The sequence below is a fragment of the Colias eurytheme genome, chromosome 6 (assembly GCF_061535395.1).
Source record: "Colias eurytheme isolate Ceu_HAF_F1 chromosome 6, ilColEury1 Martin Lab GWU primary, whole genome shotgun sequence".
Taxonomy (NCBI): domain Eukaryota; kingdom Metazoa; phylum Arthropoda; class Insecta; order Lepidoptera; family Pieridae; genus Colias; species Colias eurytheme.
Window position 1 is genome coordinate 12,919,801 of NC_142985.1, and position 20,470 is coordinate 12,940,270.

The 20,470-nt window shown below is 31.7% G+C and overlaps 1 protein-coding gene across 1 annotated transcript in view; it reads right to left on the bottom strand.

The window, feature by feature from the left end:
* The window catches only part of LOC149908116 (uncharacterized), a 179,651-nt gene extending 159,389 nt beyond the window's left edge, over positions 1-20,262 (bottom strand). The window contains exon 1 of the mRNA XM_090103472.1: positions 20,073-20,262. Coding sequence (XP_089959598.1) covers positions 20,073-20,262 — 190 coding nt within the window. The remainder of the gene's footprint in view (positions 1-20,072) is intronic.
* Between the last annotated feature and the right edge of the window lie 208 nt (positions 20,263-20,470).

Sequence of the window (20,470 nt, forward strand, 5' to 3'; positions counted from 1 at the left end):
AAGGGCCCATAAAAAAATAAAATCACATAAAAAGGTTTTCCATTTGGCTTTTAAAAACTTGCTCTATCGATCAGGTAGCTACCCTAAAAATTTCATTTTATTATTCTGAAGGCTTCAATTGAAAAATTGAAATCTAAATGTGGTAAGTGCAAAATTTTTATTAACATGATGGTCATTAAAACCAATAAATAGGTGTTTAATTAACAGAATTTCTTTTAAATAGCCCCGCTGTTGCTCAATGCAAGTGCGACATCACCGTAAAAAGTTGTCTTTTAAATGTCTGAATGCTTTTTTATCATTTTTAATGGTTTCTTCTGCTACTATGAATTTCCGGGTTATTTCGTCCAAATTGTGGCATTCTCTCAAGTAGCCGAGGTCTTTTTAGTATCCCCATTGAAACAAATCAATTGGGTTTAGGTCGAGGGACCGTGGAGGCCAGGCTTTAAAGCTGGCGTCACCGGCGCATGCGCAGGTTGCAACGACCAATCCATCTTTCAGGGTATTTTTGCCCTTAAGCCTGGCCTCCACGGTCTCCGCACATAAACCCTATTGAATTTTTTCCGTGGGGATACTACAAAGACGAGAGACTGCCACAATTTGGACGAAATAACCCGGAAATTCAGAGTAGCAGAAGAAACCATTAAAAATGATAAAAGAGCATTCAGACATTAAAAAGACAACTTTTTACGGTGATGTCGCACTTGCATTGAGCAACAGCGGGGCTATTTTAAAAAAATTCTGGTAATTAAACACCTATTTATTGGTTTTAATGATCATCATGTTAATAAAAATTTTGCACTTACCACATTTAGATTTCAATTTTTCGATTGAAGCCTTCAGAATAATAAAATGAAATTTTTAGGGTAGCTACCTGATCGATAGAGCAAGTTTTTAAAAGCCAAATGGAAAACCTTTTTATGTGATTTTATTTTTTTATGGGCCCTTGAAGTTATGAACATACTGGGCAATTTTATCTTTCTTGGCATTTAATTCTTTTTTTTATTCCATTCGAAGATCTAACGATAGTAAATGTTACCATACTGAATTGGCCTATCTTTCAGCTTAGCACACAAAAAAAATCAAGCATCTAGCGCAATAATTCACGTCACCATAAATAAAAATCTCATCGTACTCGGCGATAGATGAAAAATTGAAAAAGATGTAATAACTCCGAAAATACGAAAAATCGCATAACACACATGGGGGTGATTCGGATAGCCCTGTAAGTCCTCTACCTCCCAGCTTCAGTATATCACTACTTTTTGGGACACCCTGTATATTGCCTTAAAATCATAATGTATGTTTAGAACATAATATAATTGTCCAACATTTATTAACAACACATTTCAATTTAAAAATAATTTGGAAAATCCAAAAGTGCACGCCTCATAATTTTTTTTAATAAATATTTATTAATTATTATTTTTGTTTATTTAATAACAATTAAACCACATCGAATCAGACCCTGAAAAATGAAAGGGTTCTATTCCTGAGCATACTCAAGCGTAAGAGAAAAAAAAAGGCTCGATTAGTAAAGTATTTCGGTCGCTATCGTGTTAACAAGAAAAAGGATCCGCACATACAGACACACGGACGTCCAAGACAGAACTTTTTTAAACTGTTTTTTAACTAGTTTAAATAACAAAAATGACATCAAAAATATCATGAACGTTAAAAATAGTGTTTTTTCTTAATATGTGTGTGTATGTATTATCTTACAAGTGCAATGTATGATACATAAAGACATTTTAAGTTTGAAAAATCAGATGTTTTGCGCGAAGTGACAGTAGTACCCACCTCAACGCTTCGCTTATGAGGCGTGCAATAATTCATAATATTTTTAGGTACGGAACCTCAAAAGGAAAAAACGGAACCCTTATAGGATCACTTTGTTGTCCGTCTGTCCGTCCGTCCGTCCGTCCGTCTGTCAAGACCCTTTTTCTCAGGAACGCGTGGGGGTATAAAGCTGAAATTTATATCAATTACTCAGGTCTACTGTCCCTTGAAGCTGTGAAAAAATCAAACTTCTAAGCCAACGCAATCAAAAGATACAGCCGTTTATGCCGCAAATTTTCGACACATGCAAGGGAATCAAAACCTACAGGGTGCTTCCCGTGAACTCAGAATCTTGAAATTTGGTACGAAGTAACGTCTTATAGCATAGATAAAGGAAAAATTACGAAAACCATAAATTTTTAGTTACATCACATAAAATATTCTTTTTTAATAATTTTAAACTTACTACCCATTTCCTCATAAACGCGTAGAGGTATTAAATTGAAATTCATACCAAATACTCAAGTCTATAATACCTTTAAGCTGTAACAAAATCAAACTTCTATGTCAACGCAATCAAAAGAAACAGCAATTTAAGCTGCATATTTTGAAACTCGCAAGTACTCGCAAGGGAATCAAAACCTAAAGGGTACTTCCAGTCGACCTAGAATCTTGAAATTTGGCATGAAGTAACGTTTTATAGCACACATAAAGGAAAAATTCCGAAAACCTTAAATTTTTAGTTACATTACAAAATATATATTTATTTTTTAATAAATATAAACTTATTACTTTTTTCCTCATGAACGCGTAGAGCTATCAAGTTGAAATTCATATCAAATACTGAGATCTAATTGCCTTTAACCCGTGAAAAAAAAATTGCAGGTTTGTACGGAACCCTCGTGCGCGAGTCCGACTCGCACTTGGCCGGTTTTTTTTTTTACATAGATCGATTGTCATCTCAACCTTCTTATCTATACATATAATAAATCTGTAGAAGGGTCAATTCTGTACATTGAAAATATTGAAAAAATAAATAGCAGGGGGTGTTACTGGATCGATACCAAACCCAAATATGTGATTAAAAAATTTTTTGTCTGTCTGTCTGTCTGTCTGTCTGTCTGTCTGTATGTGAAGACATCACGTGAAAACTAACGGTTCGATTTCGATGAAACTTGGTATAATTATACCTTATTATCCTGGGCGTAAAATAGGATACTTTTTATCCTGGAAAAATACGTAGAAAAAAAATTAATCTTAATTTTTCAGTTTTATCCATAGACGTTGTTCTGTAGAACCGCAAACACGTTGCGTATTATTATAGGCCTAGCCGTATTTGGGTCCAATAGATATTAATTATAAGATGTCATTGTCAGAGTTAATCAAAATGGAGACCATCGACGCGAAGACCGACATCCGCGCGGACGGAGTCGCGGGTGGAAGCTAGTATTCAAATATTATAGCTATTTATACTGACTGAGACCTTAGAAGAAATTCTTTAAACATCCTCTTAACAAAAAAGGAACAATAAATTCTCAAAACATATCTCGACTTCTTCAAACAGCGCTATAATTGTAAAAGTATAATTGTAAATTCAATCGAGAACGTTCTAGAACTTTCTGGAACATCTATTCACCTTCACATATCCAAAATCTAGACAGCCAAACTCAAATAGGGGATTCACTCAAGGCACTCGAAACTTAGCGGCCGGTGCTTTTGACTAGTTCAGCGTTCCAGGGTCTGTTACCTATTGTTTGTTACGTGGAAAACTTTAGTGTTATCTGAATCCAATGCACTTCAAAAGTTAGTACTGGCTGTATTAATTCAAGGTCATTTTTATTTGCAAAGCAGCTTGGTAAACGACTTCAAGCTTCAGCTTGGTAAATGACATATTGTTGGCGAAGCTCTGTGCTATAGGTTTTTCCCCGGGACTTCTTCGGCTGCTGGCGGATTATTTGCGTGACCGACAACAGTTCGTCAGACTCGGTCTGTATGAATCTAAACCCTACCACACGCGTTCAGGAGTCAGTCAAGGTTCCATACTGGGGCCTCTCTTATTTTTGATCATGGTAAACGACCTACCTAGAGTGGTATCTCATGCTAGGAGTCTTCTTTACGCTGATGATTTCAAATTGTATTTGGAAATCGGGTCTGAGTTAGATTGCTTAGCTCTTCAACATGACATCGATGCTATTTATGAGTGGAGCATTAGAAACAAATTGGAATTTAACATAGAGAAATGCTTTGTGATGACCTTCGGTCGGATGAGGCACCCGATACACTTTGATTACAAGATCAAAAATACATCCATTAAAAGAAGCACTGTAATTAAGGACTTGGGTGTCACATTTGATCGCGGGCTCACATTTCACGATCATGTGGCAATGTTGGCAAAGGAATCTTTTAGGCGGCTTGGGTTTGTTCTTCGGAATGTGCGTGATTTTCGAACAGGACGCGCCATAGGGCTTGTATATGGAGCCCTGGTCCGCAGCAAGTTGGAGGCTAGTTCTTGTGTATGGAACACACACGAGGGAAAATATACCCTGATGCTCGAAAAAATCCAAAAGGCTTTCCTTCGGTTCCTGTTCAAGCATCAATTTGGGTACTATCCCTATTTATATCCGACAATGTTTTTGCTAGGCTGTCTTGGGTACAACTCATTGGAGACACGTAGGAAATACAATCAATTAGCCTTTGTCTGCAAGATTCTGCGTGGCAAAATTGACGCTATTGATTTGAGTGATGAGGTGTGTAAATTATTTGTGCCTGATAATTACTGTCGAGCGCGCAAGCATGTGCTCTTTGCTATACCGCCGGCTCACACTACAGCCCGAGCCTTATCACCAATTCCACGCGCTCTCACTGCGCTCAATGCTCTCCTCAATAACAACCCCGAATGCGATCTGTTCGCGGATGGATGGGGCTCGTTGTTGTCGGCGTGCTTGAGCTTTTCTGAAAAGTTTTGAATGGTTTTTGTTTTTAATACTAGCAATCAATTTATCATATTTATTGCTGGTGTTGGGAACAGAAACCATTCATTGTATTAATTCATTATATATTAATTTATTGTTTTTCTTTTTTATATGTAATTTGTAATTTGATTTAATTTTATTTTATTTTTTGTAATATAATTTATGTAATTTTTTATAATTAATGTAATTGGTGCAATACCGTTTTAATTATAATAATAAATAAATAAATAAATAAATAAACAAGTAGGTTCATAATTTGTCGGAGTCTTTTTATAATCATATAGTATTAAGTTTTGACATATTGTTTGATTTGATTGTTTGGTTTCCAGAAAGGACTAACAACATAACGGTCTGGTTTTAAACTGACTTAAAAAGGAGGACAATCTCACTTCGTTGGAACATTCTTGCAGTAATTGTTTTAACCACCTTTTTGTTAGTCAGTAGTTATGGCATGAGCGTAAAACCAAGATGTCTAGAGTTCGATTCCCAGTAAAGATTTACAAATAAAAAGTCTGGTCAAATACAGAAGGCTTATTACCTACGTCTCTGTAAAGAAAATCGATGAAAGAATCAAATGTTAAACTATTTGTGTCCCAAACGTTCGGAAACCATGAACAGAACTAAAGACCACGCCTCACCATTTATTATTCTACGATAGCGTTCCTCCTCTAAGCTGTAAATAACTTCTAGTCTTAATATATACAGTAGATCGGTCTGTACGTTGTGCGAAATGTTTATGGAATAGGTGAAATACAATACAATTTATTAGGCTAAATCACTATCTATGATTCTTTTAGTTTCTGTTTTTAGTTAATGATTATACAGCTAGTTCATCATAAGATGAACAATATTTTACTAAAGAAAATGTTCACTTTTCTGTTTAACCTTTAATAAGTTTTAAGGACAGATGAAATTGGCATACAATTATAAGAATATTATCCTTCTAAAAATGAAATTAAGTCACTCAAAGTGTATAGAATTCTATAAAAATTATAGCTCAAATAGTGCTTAAGAACTAGACGAAACCGTATCAACATTAACTCGAGCTCAGAAGAAACCAACTCACAAAGAAGCCGCCACCACTTTAAGTCGACAACTGATCCACACAACATGTATCTAAACTTTACACAAACTAAAAGTAGTGTGGAAACTTTAATAAGTTCAGTTTAAACCCACACTGTGTCACCGGTTCACTGCAGTTTAAATTAGTTTTTATTTATATAACTAGGTGCAGGCTACAAGGCCTTTATTTAAAAAACTATTTGAACATTTTAACAGACACTAGATGTGCCGCGTGGTTTCACCTGCGCGCAAAATCAAGTATTTCTATAGCTCATGTATTCTTAGGTATATATTCTTAGGTTTATATTAATCCCAATCTATCTACTACTTTTTGTGCCAATTCCTTACAAACATATATACAAATATTTCCTCTATAAGGATACCTATATTAACTTAATCGAAGGTTAAAGCAGCGTCGATTTGCTTTGCTTGATATAAAATATTTGACACCTGGTAACAGAGTGGTTTGTATGGAAAAAATATGTTTGTACTGTTTTCCTTATAGTTTTTACGTTACGTTTACGTTTATTTAGTTTCTCTCTACATAAAAACCTTCCGTGAGCTTTTATAAATACATTTGGTTGAGCCGTTCTCGAGGTTTGCCCTTGGTAACATATTTGCCGATACAAATACAATTTATATATTATATCAACAAGTATATCTCTGAATATTATTAAAATGTTGTCTGAAAAATCTTACTTATAAACGTGAAAGTTTGTGAGGTTAGAGATATATTATTATATATTTTGTATATTGTATGAAACAAAACTTATACTAGAATCACGACAACTCAATATATTGTATTATTATACAAGCTGACCCGGCAAAAGTTCTGCCAAGGCTAATCATTTGGTTATATAAAAATAGTTTACGTATATTCTCAGATATACTTACGCAAAAATCATAAAAATAGATGAATTCACTGTGATGAGATTTTAATATCTATAAGTAATTGAGCCAAGAGAAGCAGAACAATATTTCATTCTATTTTAATACGAAAATGACCGTTTCTAACCCAGCTCGTAAAGGGAAAATCGTAAAATAAAGTCGTTAACACGTTCGTGAATTAGTAAACTTAGTATATATATATATATGCTTAGCGCAATTTAACTGCAAATATTTAGCACGCCTTACCGTGTTAAGTATAGCGTAAGAGCTTCAGATTTCATGTGCTTGAAATTTATATTACTAAAAACTACGGTAAGTCTTGAAGAAATTAAGAGTAAAGGAAGTGATAAATACATATCGGTAATTAATACGCAGATAGAGCTTTCGATGAGTTTATAATTTTGAAGTATTATTGTTGGATAATGGTTTGTTATAGCTATTAAATAATAAAAATATCACACTAAACAGACAGTAAAAAATAACATTCAATGAATGTAGAACTATAATTACTCGACATTTACTTCTTACACCTATCACCGATACTAGTAAAAAAATGAATAATTAAACATAGCTATTAAAACATTCGCCAGCTCTTAGTCTACAAACAACAAGCTCGCGTTTCCCTAATTAGCCTGTATTTTATTCCTGTTGAGGAAGTAATTTACATCATTCCGTATTTGACTTCCTAAGCTTGTGTTTAGGAGCTTTTCGTTCACAAAATAGTCTTGTTACTTTGTACCTTTAGTTTATGAACCCTTCTATTATCATATTAACTTTATTTTTAGTAGAAGAGTGTAATAAAATAATGTAGACGTTACAAATTAAAGACTCAAATGGATTTAAAACACTATTTATTCATTATATTATTATTAACCCGACGTTTTGCACAGTTTGTAGCAAGCGTGGCCATGAGAAGACACGGTCACTTATTTCTAAGTGTATGCTGATATTATAAAGCTGAAGTTTTTGTTTGTTTGTTCGAACGTGCTAATCTTAGGAACTACTGATACGATTTAAAAAAATATTTCGGTGTTAGATAGCCCATTTGTTGAGGAAGACTAGGCTATATATCATCTGCCGCCGAGGGGGTCGCGGAAGAATTCCAACAAATACCCGCGGCCCCATCATTAAAGCGGCTCGACGGAACACAGTGGGGTTTTAGTCGGTAAGAATCCGACATAACCCACGGCTCCTTCCCCGGGGGCCGTGGGTATCTTTGGAAGATTTCCCCACTATAAAAAAAAAAAAAAAGGCTATATATCATCACTCTAAGACCAACAGGAGAGGAGTAATGCCGGTAAAACAGCGGGGCACAGCTAGTACAGTATAATACTAGCATAAAATACAATATAAGAAAATAATATATAGAGTAGTTAATCAAACTATATTTACCGTGTCCGTGGCGTAGAAAACAAAATATAACCGATAGAACCGATAGATAGAACCTGATATTGACTGAAGAGAAAAATTGCTCAGTGAAATAGAATTGGACGTTAAAAACATCTGTCCCATACCCCACAAGGGGTCACACGGGACACGTTCTTTAGGGACATATTATACACTAAGGGAAAACTCACTGTTTCATGTGTTGTTTTTAATAATTCAAGTATATTATTTATTATTATATTGTACTAGAATAATGTAAGAACATCCTGTTATTGTTTTTACTGTAGTCATAGCACAATATAATAGAAACAAGTAGTAACAAAACATTGAATTAAAGTAGTGCTGATATATTCACCAAAATTTAACTTAAACTCAATCTTAATATTAACAGATTATAATAGACTGAAAACAAAAATAATTTGGAAAATCCAAAAGTGCACGCCTCATAATTTTTTTTTAATAAATATTTATTAATTATTATTTTTGTTTATTTAATAACAATTAAACCACATCGAATCAGACCCTGAAAAATGAAAGGGTTCTATTCCTGAGCATACTCAAGCGTAAGAGAAAAAAAAAGACTCGATTAGTAAAGTATTTCGGTCGCTATCGTGTTAACAAGAAAAAGGATCCGCACATACAGACACACGGACGTCCAAGACAGAACTTTTTTAAACTGTTTTTTAACTAGTTTAAATAACAAAAATGACATCAAAAATATCATGAACGTTAAAAATAGTGTTTTTTCTTAATATGTGTGTGTATGTATTATCTAAAAAGTGCAATGTATGATACATAAAGACATTTTAAGTTTGAAAAATCAGATGTTTTGCGCGAAGTGACAGTAGTACCCACCTCAACGCTTCGCTTATGAGGCGTGCAATAAATGACAAAGTATTCATAGAAAGCCAAAAAGCAATCAAGTCTCCTACTTGAAAACTACATACGTCAAAAAAATCTAATTACCCCACATTTCTGCAAAGGAAACCCGCATTATAATTCTATCATCATAACATTAATAAGGCCTTCCCAAATTAGAAGCCAAGTAAGTTCGTGTAGAAATCCCTTTTTATTTCGTCCAAAAATATATTTTCACGTTCTTTAGATATTTTGCTACCTGAATATTCCCCATAATAAACCAGATTATATTTGATTGACAACCTAATTGCAGACTTTTGGAGTTTGCAAAATTGAAAACAGGAAAGTTGGCAGAATAATATTGCGAAATATTAAATGAGTTTCATAATTACGTAATTCTTCATGGTAATAAGCTTGATTGAAATGGTTTCATTAAAAACATTTCGGCTTATGATTTGTGGCTACTATGTGCCTTTTTTAATTGGCTTTTTAGTGTAGTGGTTAGATTTGTTTTAGGTCGTCAGGTTCGAGTCCAAAATTGGTTTCAACTTACAATTCTGGCCATTTCTGTCCGTGCTTTAAAATTCGTTAATTTTAAAATTTCTTCTCAAAAATTGTGTAATAATGTGATTTTATAGGAACAACAAAATATTTACTAAACTAAAATCCCTTCCTTAATAAATTTACTTATATAGTTGCAAATTACTTATTTGTCACACTTATTTTTCAATACATATGAACTAGTAACCAAGCCAGAGACAAGTTTTATTAAAATCTTTTCTATTAAAAAAGAAACGAATACACAAACAATCGATTCTATTTATTTTCATTCATTTCCTCTTAGTAACAATAGAATTAATAATTTCAACCAGAGTGTCGTGCACAATAATTGCGTATACTAAAGGAAATTATGTAGTAATACGCACATGCTTTCACGATACGAGCTTTTTCCATTTACCCGACATTCCTAATGTATGTACATTAACTATGCATTCGAAGTATTTCTGACTTTGGAATATAATTTGATTAACGTAGGTATTGTTATGAGTATGAATGAAAAGTTATATGAATATAATTTTAATTCCTACTGAGTTAATTATATGTTTTAAACTTATTACTTAACAATATTATAAAAAATTTCATCATATTTTTGAAGTAAAACGTCTTTAGGCGTGTTGAGAGTAAAATTTCAAGTTCGCTTCATGGCAATACCGTCACGTCATGGAGTAAGGAAACGATTTGGGTATCTTTGAATCTTGCCAAAGAAGTTTCACTTCTGACACGTATGCTCAGCACACACCCGCTTTTAATGATATACTTAGTGGACTCGACAAATTATAGACAAAAACTTACGAGAATAATTTAGTAGCAGTAAATATCTAAAACTTGTCCTCCAGCCCGAAAAATATTCATCCCGTACAAACAGGTCAAAATATGTCCATCCATTCAATTTAACCCGCAAATTGAACGACGAACATTCAGTTTCGTAAATAAAATACAAATGAGCCGCCAGTAGACTATTAGGGTTTATGTCTCACAAATTTTATTATGGCCGTTTGTTTTATGTTTCAGCCTAGCCGGGTTGGTGAAGATTTTACGATGATATCTTATATCAAATCTGAATGGTGTGGAAAATTTTAATAATGTGCACATAGATTGTGTTTGGCGATTGGTATTTTTAATTGGTTTAATGTAAAGTAGGTCTACCATGAGTTTACGCTCACTATACTCGCTAGCGATTGTAGTAAGCGGTTTGTATAAAATTTCGTACAGCGCCCCTAGTGTGCCGTAGCAGAACTAAAAAGCCTACCATGAGGTGCAATAGTATACTACAGTAGATGACGTATAGTAAACTATACTACACTCGCTGTATTAACCATACAATTTTTGCACCATGAGTTCTATTTTTGACATATGTCAATTGTCATAGTTTATAACTATTCGACGATAGATACGTCATTCACGGTAAATAATCTCGTGAAAGTTAAGAACTATTCACGTTTACTATTGTAGTTACGTCAGACAATTTAACTATGTCAACTCATGGTAGAGGTACTGTTATTTGAATGTTACCGTAGTTAGGGTATCAAACTGTATAAATTACACGAGAATTACCATTACCATTATACTTCAATGATACCATAAGGTACAAGCTGGGAAAAAAGAGAAGACCTAATAAAATGCTTAAGCCACAAAGCTGAACTTATTTATTAAAGAAAAATTATTTATTATATTGTAAGACATCTTTGATGTATGTATGTACTGCGGGTTTTTACCCGCAGTTTCTGATATAAGCGAAGGGCACAGCTCGTTATATTAGAATAAAACAATACAGGATTTTATATTATATGAACCTAGCTATTATCCATGCTTATTAAATATATTCATGGAAACAAAAATATTTTTATTAATATACTTTATATTGATGTGTTTAGGCGCAGACCTAGATATTTACTACCAAGGATACACATTTTATATTATCATACGCTGTTTTACTACCTTGTGTAACAATATTTTTATTATTCTGATACAATCTTCCAAAGTATCGTCTATACATATTTTTCGTTACAAAAATATAAGTTATATAAGAACGAGTATTTTTAATGTCGGATACATTTACACCTTTTAGCCTTCTTATGAGTAAAAATAATTTTAAATATAATATCCAAGAAGAATATATTAAATTCAAAAAGCTTTATAAGCTTTTATATCTCTACAGTAAAAATATAATTCTAAAAAACCTATTTTACCTATAACCACATGAAATTAATACATATTTTATTTCAGAACGTTTTAAGAGCGCCTTTGAGCGCGTCTGACTTTCTTTAGCAAACTAAATAAGAGAAGTACATATATATGAAAGTTACATACGACTAAATGTGTAACATTTTGTCTTTATCTTTTAAATAATTTGTCTTGTAAAACTATAACATAGTTTCCTTGTTGATGTAAATGTATGTCAGTTAAGATACCTCTCAATATTTGAAGGTGCTCTCGACTTTTCTAAAATACCATCTTAGTATTCTGATCAGGACTATCCGACCTTCGAAAACTATTATAAATTTTCAATTCGTTCCTTTAGTTTTGGAGTAATCGGCTTAAAGACATTATTCCGGCGATTTAGAACCAACTCGTCAATTATTATACATCATAATAATTGTTTGACTTATCCAGAAATATTAAAAAATACCGGTATCTAATACTGTTATCAAAATGAAGATAAATGAAATACACAAATAATTATTAATACTTACATAATGTGTTTCTTGAATATGCACATACTGCAAAAAACCTTCAATGCTGATTAGGTATTACTTATTAATTTTTTGCTGATGACGATGAAATCTAAAGAGAAATATTTACGCGGGTGAAACCACATGACATAGCTAGTATACCTCAGTTTATATTTATGTACATTAATTGTAAGGATCCAATAAACAATGGAAATCATTAGTGAAACAAATTGCTTTTGTAATAAAGCGATGTTTACTAGACGGTACTAAATCGTAAACATTATTTGTTACACCTTATTTTGAAGAAATAATGATTATTTAGACTTTACGATTTTTAGGTTTATTTACGAAGGAAAGAGAAATATCCTGTTTGTTTTTTTTTCGGCTTACTTAAAATGATTATAAATATAATTAAATTTACTATATAGTCCAGGATCCTTTGCCCATTTTTGCAAGTGATTACTATCAAGCTAATTTTCCGTGAGTAGCTTTATTTTGATGAGACGCCCAATAATTTCATGTACGAAACTCTCGATTGTGGTAGCTAACAGTACCTCTGTTAGCTACCGACATATTGTCCTACAAATTGCGTAATAAATATTTGAGAACCATCAAATCAAAACATTTTATCCTTGTTACCTCTGTTAGCTACCACAATCGAGAGTTTCGTACAGGAAATTATTGGGCGTCTCATCAAAATAAAGCTACTCACGAAAAATTAGCTTGATAGTTAATCACTTGCAAAAATGGGCGATGGATCCTGAACTAATATGTTGGTTAGAACAGTGAATATAGACTAGTATTATAAAGCTGAAGAGTTTGTTTGTTTGTTTGCACGCGCTTTCTCTGGAACCACGGGTCCGATTTGAAATATAATTTAACTTATAGATAGTCCATTTATCAAGGAAGGCTATAGGCTCTATACATTTATAATATCGTCACGATAAGACCAACAGGAGCGTAGCAATGCAGGTAAAGCCACGGGGCAGAGCTAGTTAAATAGTATAATTTATAAATTATTTGTAAATATTTTTTTTTCTTATTATATTCCTTTATACATATTATATTTTTGCTTTGTATAATATTTGTATTAAAATAGTTTTATATACCTTTAATTTAATAAAATAATTAATCGCAATTAAAATGTATTAAATAGTGTTTTATTTCAAACCATATAAGCGTATGCTATTTATCAGCAAGGTCAGTCGTGAACAAGAAAGAGCATTAGCGCATTTTCTAAGTCAATTTATACTTTACCTTGAACAACTCATAGCTGATTATTTGCTCACCTACTGTGTATTTGATTTACTTATTGTTATAATGTATTTCTGTATCGCGTGTTTCTTGAAATCTGAATCCTACTAATATTATAAATGCGAAAGTTTGTGAGGATGTGTGTGTGTGTGTTTGTTACTGTTTCACGCAAATACTACTGAACCGATTACAATGAAATTTAACTCACATATAGAGGGCAACTTGGATTAACACATAAGATAGGTTTATCCCGAAAATCCCATGGGAACAGGAACTATGCGGGTTTTTCTTTGAAAACGCGGGCGAAGCCGCGGGCGGAAAGCTAGTAATATTATAAATGCGAACGGTAAGGGTGAATGGATAGCTTGAATAAGTTAATAAAACACAAAAACAGCTCATCAGATAATAATGAATTTTAGTACAGAGATAGATAATAGTAGGTATTCGTTAATACACAGGTAACATTTTAATAGGGCGATAAATACGCGAGTTGTATTCTGTGCAAAATTAAAAGAGTAAATGTAGGTGTTTCTAGTCGGGAAGGGGCAGATGCATTTCTTCATTTTACATTTGAATGATAGTTCTTTACAAGCCTACTTCGTCGGTTCAGAAATAAGTGAAGCATTTAATATGAAGCACCTACATTCATTTTATGTAATATTTTTACTTTACCGTTCCAGGAACTCGATAATTTTTTTGTAATTACATTATAATAACATAATTGGAACGTTACAAGTACAAGAAATATTACATACTTAAACATTCAATATTTTGTGTTAGAACCTAAAAAAGATTAATACATTTTACTTTTAGTCGTGGTCAAGCTATAATTTGAATTTTATCAACATCCGATCTTGCGTTTAACATAATTGAAACATAATGTAAACATATTCATAATTAAAAAACAGTTATAGGTTCATAATTTTATAGTACAATTTCTATTGAAAATTAGTGAGGATAAAAAATTGAGGGTACAATTTAAAATGCGGCTCTATCTTTCATGTTAAAAAATTACTGTGATATGGAAAAATATATACCTAGATTGTATGTTATTCTTTCACGCAAAAACTACTGATCGGATTGTGATGGAATTAATTTATTTGACAACTTTACAAATACTATAAAGAGGAAAGATTAATTTGTTTGTTTGAATAGAATATGATCCGAAGCGACTGGACTGATTTAAAAAATATTCTATAATTCATTATCCTACATTCTCCTTGATTAGCATAGTTTTATGATGTTTTTATCCCAGATCGGGTAGTTTTACCAAATATAAATGAAGCAGCGTGCCGTAGCTAGTATTAGCAAATGCACACCAAAGCTCCAAAGAATTTCTGTATTTTAACTGTGAAATAATTTAATAAAAAATTGAAGAATTCATGCTCTTATTCGCGAATGAATACGCGTAGTACGTAAGGGACTTACAAGTTGTTAATAAGGGAAAACTTTTAAATGTTAAGCCCGATTGAACGCAATGGTGAAAATGTAATGTGCTTATTTAACTTTGCGAAGTATTAACGAGTTCTTATTTTGGATGGTTGAATATTTATAAACGTTAAAGAATTTGGAAGACTAGATTTATGAAAACTTTATGTTAAGTGCATATTAAAGTGTAAAGTAGCAAAGGAAAAATGTACCTTTGAGAAAAAATGAAACTATATAATTCACCGTTTTTGGGAAAGTAATTAGAAATACTTTCGTCTATCTGTTTGCTCCGGCTTTTAATTTCACACTACTTCACAGCAATAGTTGTGCTAAATACACTGTTATATTATTATAGCTACTCTATTATAATAATTGATATTTCTTCATTTTAATTTCATAATATCCCATACAGAGCAGGTAACAAAGAATTAATAAATTTTTGTAAAAATTTAGAGAATTAACGACACGACCTTCAAAATTGCGTTCTTCGTCGTGGTTAATTTACAAAAATTATTTATAAGAATTATAATGCTATTAATCTAAAAATTAAGAATTTATAAATACAATTAGGTAAATTCTATCTAACTGACTATGATGAATGTTTCTACATCAGCCGGCAGTTGTTGAGTGTCAGTTTCCGCGTGAGTCCCTTGCCCCTAAACACAGTTCATTCACCTCATGTATCGAAAGATTTGAATATTTTTTTTACCCTTTAATAACTACTATTGTGAAGGTTATTAATTGAAATAACTATAAAAGGAAGCTTTTATAGAGGCAAGTTGTTTAGGATTGGGAAGAATTTTTGTAAGCTGAATAGTTTCTTTTGGTCCAATACGCTAATTTAAATTAAACTTTAGTGGTATCTTTAACAGACAGACAAATGGACAACGAAGTGGTCCAATATGGGCTCCGTCTTTTCCTTTGGTTCTTAAAAACTAAATAAAAGTAAGTGAAATTAGTGATTTTATTTTGAAAACTTTTAGTCCAACGCGTGTCTCCAAAACTAATTTCTAATTAATAAAAATAGACACATATCTAGTCTTTGTATCGAAGAAGGCTATATAATTTATAAAAAAGACATATTATTATATAAGTAGTCCATATTATATCGAAGTAAGCTATAGCCTTTTTAACATCACACTACGACCAAATAGACATGACACATCAATGAAAAATGCTTGAAAAATGTCACAAATTACCTTATCTTCATCCACGTGACTCCTATTTATGAATATACCCACCTCACTATACCCAGGTACTGTACTAATAAACTCATGGCAACATTTTATTAATATTTACAAGTGGACATTATCTACTGGACATTGCAAATAACGAAATCCATTGACAAAAACATGGATTGTGGAAACTATAAGCCATGATCCACATATTTATTCATAAAATTTATTATATTTTTATCATAAATTTTATCTAATTTAGAAACTTATTTTAAAAATAAATATATTTTGCTACAATAAGATCAAATCAATTCCTCGATTGTACGTAAATACATACTTAATATACGTACAATTGAGGAACAAAACAATAATGGTCGCAGATATTAAATCAACCGTATCAAATATTTATGGAGGTTTTTGGCAAGTACGACTAAAATTCTAATCTAAAATTAGACACAATATTAAAGAAGATGGTAATTATTCATACAAAAATATATTGTCCCGAAAAATATAGATCGAATTATATACAGGTAATGCATCTGCAGAACTAAGCCAGCTATAAGCTGTAATACAGCACGTAATAATTGTCAATGCATTTGTACATACCTACCCGAACCAAAATGCCATATAATAACGAACTGTATATTCCAAATTGAACCTTATTGTAACCTGTTAGGGTACCAATTCCAAATGTGTAAAAACTACAAATGATACAGCATTTTATGTCACCTTTGAGCAGTCTTCCATCGGCCCACTTTTCATGCTTTTACGCTCTATCTACTGTGCTAGTATACAAATGTATATAAACAAATACATTTTTGTTCATATACATTTCATTTTTAGGACAACTCTTTATTTTTACAGTTACAGTATACAAAACTGTGATTCAATATAAATAATTCACATTTTAGTAAAATTTAAAACATTATCTGTAAGTCTAAACAACGGAAAATTTTCTTGAAGCGTTTGAATAAAAGGCATTTTAACCTGAATTTTTTCTATGAAAACCTTTTTGCACAAATAAACTTCATGGAGACACAAATACAAGCAAATGAGAGCGGTTGTGAATTATTTCAATGTTTAGAATATGAGATGCACTTGATATTAAAAATGGGACGATTATATTTTATAAGGTAGAACTTGTGGTCTTGATTCAACGGAATAAAACCTTTTGAAATTTAGATATTTAAACGATTAAAATAACAACTTAATTTACAACTTTGAATATTTATTTAACACGAGCGGTCCGCCCCGGCTTCGCCCGTGGTACATATTTACGTTTTCTCTACATAAAAACCATCCTCGTACTTCAAGGAATATAATAAAAAAAGAATTATCGAAATCGGTTCAGCCGTTCTCGAGTTATGCGCTTACCAACACATTTTGCGATTCATTTTTATATATAAGAAGATTAGTATTTTATACATAGTTTTATAAGAGAACAAAGAAAGATAATGGAATGTGTACAGCTTAAAACTTTTAATATTATTTCAGCTTGCTATAAAACCCATTTATCTGAATTTACAAATAATCGAAATGGTAATAAACAAGGTAATTTGCAGATATGAAATGAACCAATTAATTAAAAATTGACCATAAAGTGTAATGTATTGGGTATTTTATTACGTAATTATCTCATGATGACAGTAGAAAATATTATAATAATATATATTTACTAATTATAAAGTGGAAAATGCGTTTTATTTATATTAAGAGATAGAGTAGTTCTCGAGGAAGGTCTTAATATGTCAATTGTTAAGCTACTTTGTCTCTATCAAAGCAGCTGAAGCTACGGGCGAAAGGCTAGTAATGTATATAATATATATAATATTAAGTGTCTTCACGTCGAACTGTGTGTGAAAAAATTTATCGAAAAGAATATCTTCAATTTATAGAAAAACATCTTATTAAATATATCGATTTGATTGAGATGTCGACAAGATTAAATGAAATAAAAAAAATATTCTGTTTTCGTGTAAACCCTTATAATAAATCCGGTAAGTTATAAAACAAACCATACCAAATCACTATTAAAATCTCATTAGTGTCAAATTGATAAAAATCAAACAAAGCGTATTAATAGGTACGTAATTCATTATTTTACCAATATAGTTCTTCCAACCCCAAATCGAATAGAATCACATAATTTATATCCAAGTTCCCACGAAAAAATCAATCTAGAAACTTTTAAAGAACTTTTGATATTATCCACAAAAGTCTTCACATTAGGGCTTATTGAACCGCCTAAACCTTTTGACCGTAATAAATTCTCGCCGGTTAATTTTGACCTAATTTCCGACCAATATAAAATGCATACATCAGCGTCTAAAACGATGACAAAGTCGAATTTTATAACCAATAGCTTCTCATTAAACTATAATAAAGTTGGTCGAACATTTTACTACCTATTCTTTCGTTTATGCTTTTTGAAAATATATGTGTTTTGAATAAGACTTTATTTTTATGTTCTGTTGTTATAGATTTGTTTATCCTTATTTAAATTGCAACTTTTATAGAGACTTGAAGCATATAGTTGGAATACAAAAGGACAGTTTTACCGAACACAACGTGAGCAAAACTACGAGCTATAGCTAGTTTTGCTCACGTAGTAGTGCACAAGTAGTAGTAGCACAAGTAGTAGTAGTATTTGACGACCGTATAAACAAATAGTAGTATAGACTCAGAAGATTTGATAATGGCTTATTTTAATATTGTTTGATTGGTTTTATTCGCCTAAAAACCGGTGAAGAAAAAATTAGAGCTCGTGAAAATACAATTATATTAATTTAGACGAAGATCGTTTGAAATAATTTGTTCTTTTTCTCTTCTTATTATTTAAATGTTTGCAAACTGGATAGCGTGATAAGATTAATAAATTTTAAATCTAAATGATTAAAAATTAAAAATTAATTCCACCTAATTCTATTATTTATGATTTCCAATTTTGTTGTGGAAATAAAATCCTGTGTTTCGTTGAATAATTTGATGCATTAATTCAATTTTTTTACAAGTAAGGTTAACATGAATTTAACAACTGGTGGTTTTATAAAATCGGGTCATCTTGTATGTAATATATTAGTAAGGTATCTATTTTCCTTCAAACATAATATTATTCAAACATATGTTTTCATCTGTAAATTACAAAATACTTTCTTCGACTTTGCAAAAATACTTAGAAAATTGTTAAAAATAGTTGGTCTTTCTTACTTTAAAGATAAGCTCTGTTACAATTTAAGATTGTATTAAGTCTATAAGCTTCATTTGCATGAAATTATATCATAAATTATTTAGTTTTCCGAAAACCCCCTGAAAATTGCGAATTAATTTGAAACTAACAAATATTTTGTCTGTTTATCTATAGATAGTTTTAGTTTTCATTTTAATTGTAAGGTTACTTGTAATTTGCGATGCCTTATATACTTATTATTTTAATGATAGTCAATAAACAAGTTAAGTTTTCATGTGAATTATTTTGAATTCATATTTCATTAAAATGCAAAAATATGTTGATATATTAGGTTTTAGTTGATGTACATCTCATCATATAAATGTAATCTTTTTAATAATTATTGATATGGTATCTCTCATTATATCTCATGGCAAACAAAAATAACTCAGCATAGGCGGTATCAAAATTGACATGTATTAGAAATTTATCAATGTAGGGCCTGAAAGAATAAATAATATTACAGCATTCCGGTTCATACGCCATAAATCTAAAACCTTTCAGTGCCGCCCAGCGATTTTATATAAATCAACGGTGTTTTCAAATTATTATTTTACGTAAAATTAAATTACTTGGTTAACATAATATTATATTAACCAATACTATAGTCGATAGAAACATACCTAAAACTTTTTTTGAGTAGAAAAAATGTGAAAAATTTACGTCCCTAATATATAGAGCTGTATAGCCACTCGACTCTACATATTATAAGGAATAATATCAGTCTTTTATAAATAAATTTGAGATTTTTTTTAATTACTTAAACATACATATAGCTTCATTCTATAGCTATACGAGAACACTTAAGATTTACCTAATTCACTGCTCGTCTCAGCCTCTATAACTTGCGCGACCAGATCGCGCGCCCGTGTATGAAGCCGCGTGAAATGCACTCTCGACCTCCCATGTCGTATTAAAGTCCGAGCGTGTCTCAAATGTTTTACCTCACTCTTAAATTCGCACTGCACTAACGTCACGAAGTATATAAGGACGAGCGTCCGCATTTTGACATCACGTCCGCTGCGTTCGGGCGCAGGATGGGCACTGAGCTTACAGTTCCAAGTTTTAAGTTTCGAAGTAACTTTTTTTTTAATTTTGATCCTAATTTTAAACGTTTTAAAATTCGCCAGTTAAGGCACGCATTTTTGAACTGAAAAGGAGTACTTTCGCGCCATTTCTAATCAGGTTAAGAGATTCATAAATTCGCAATAT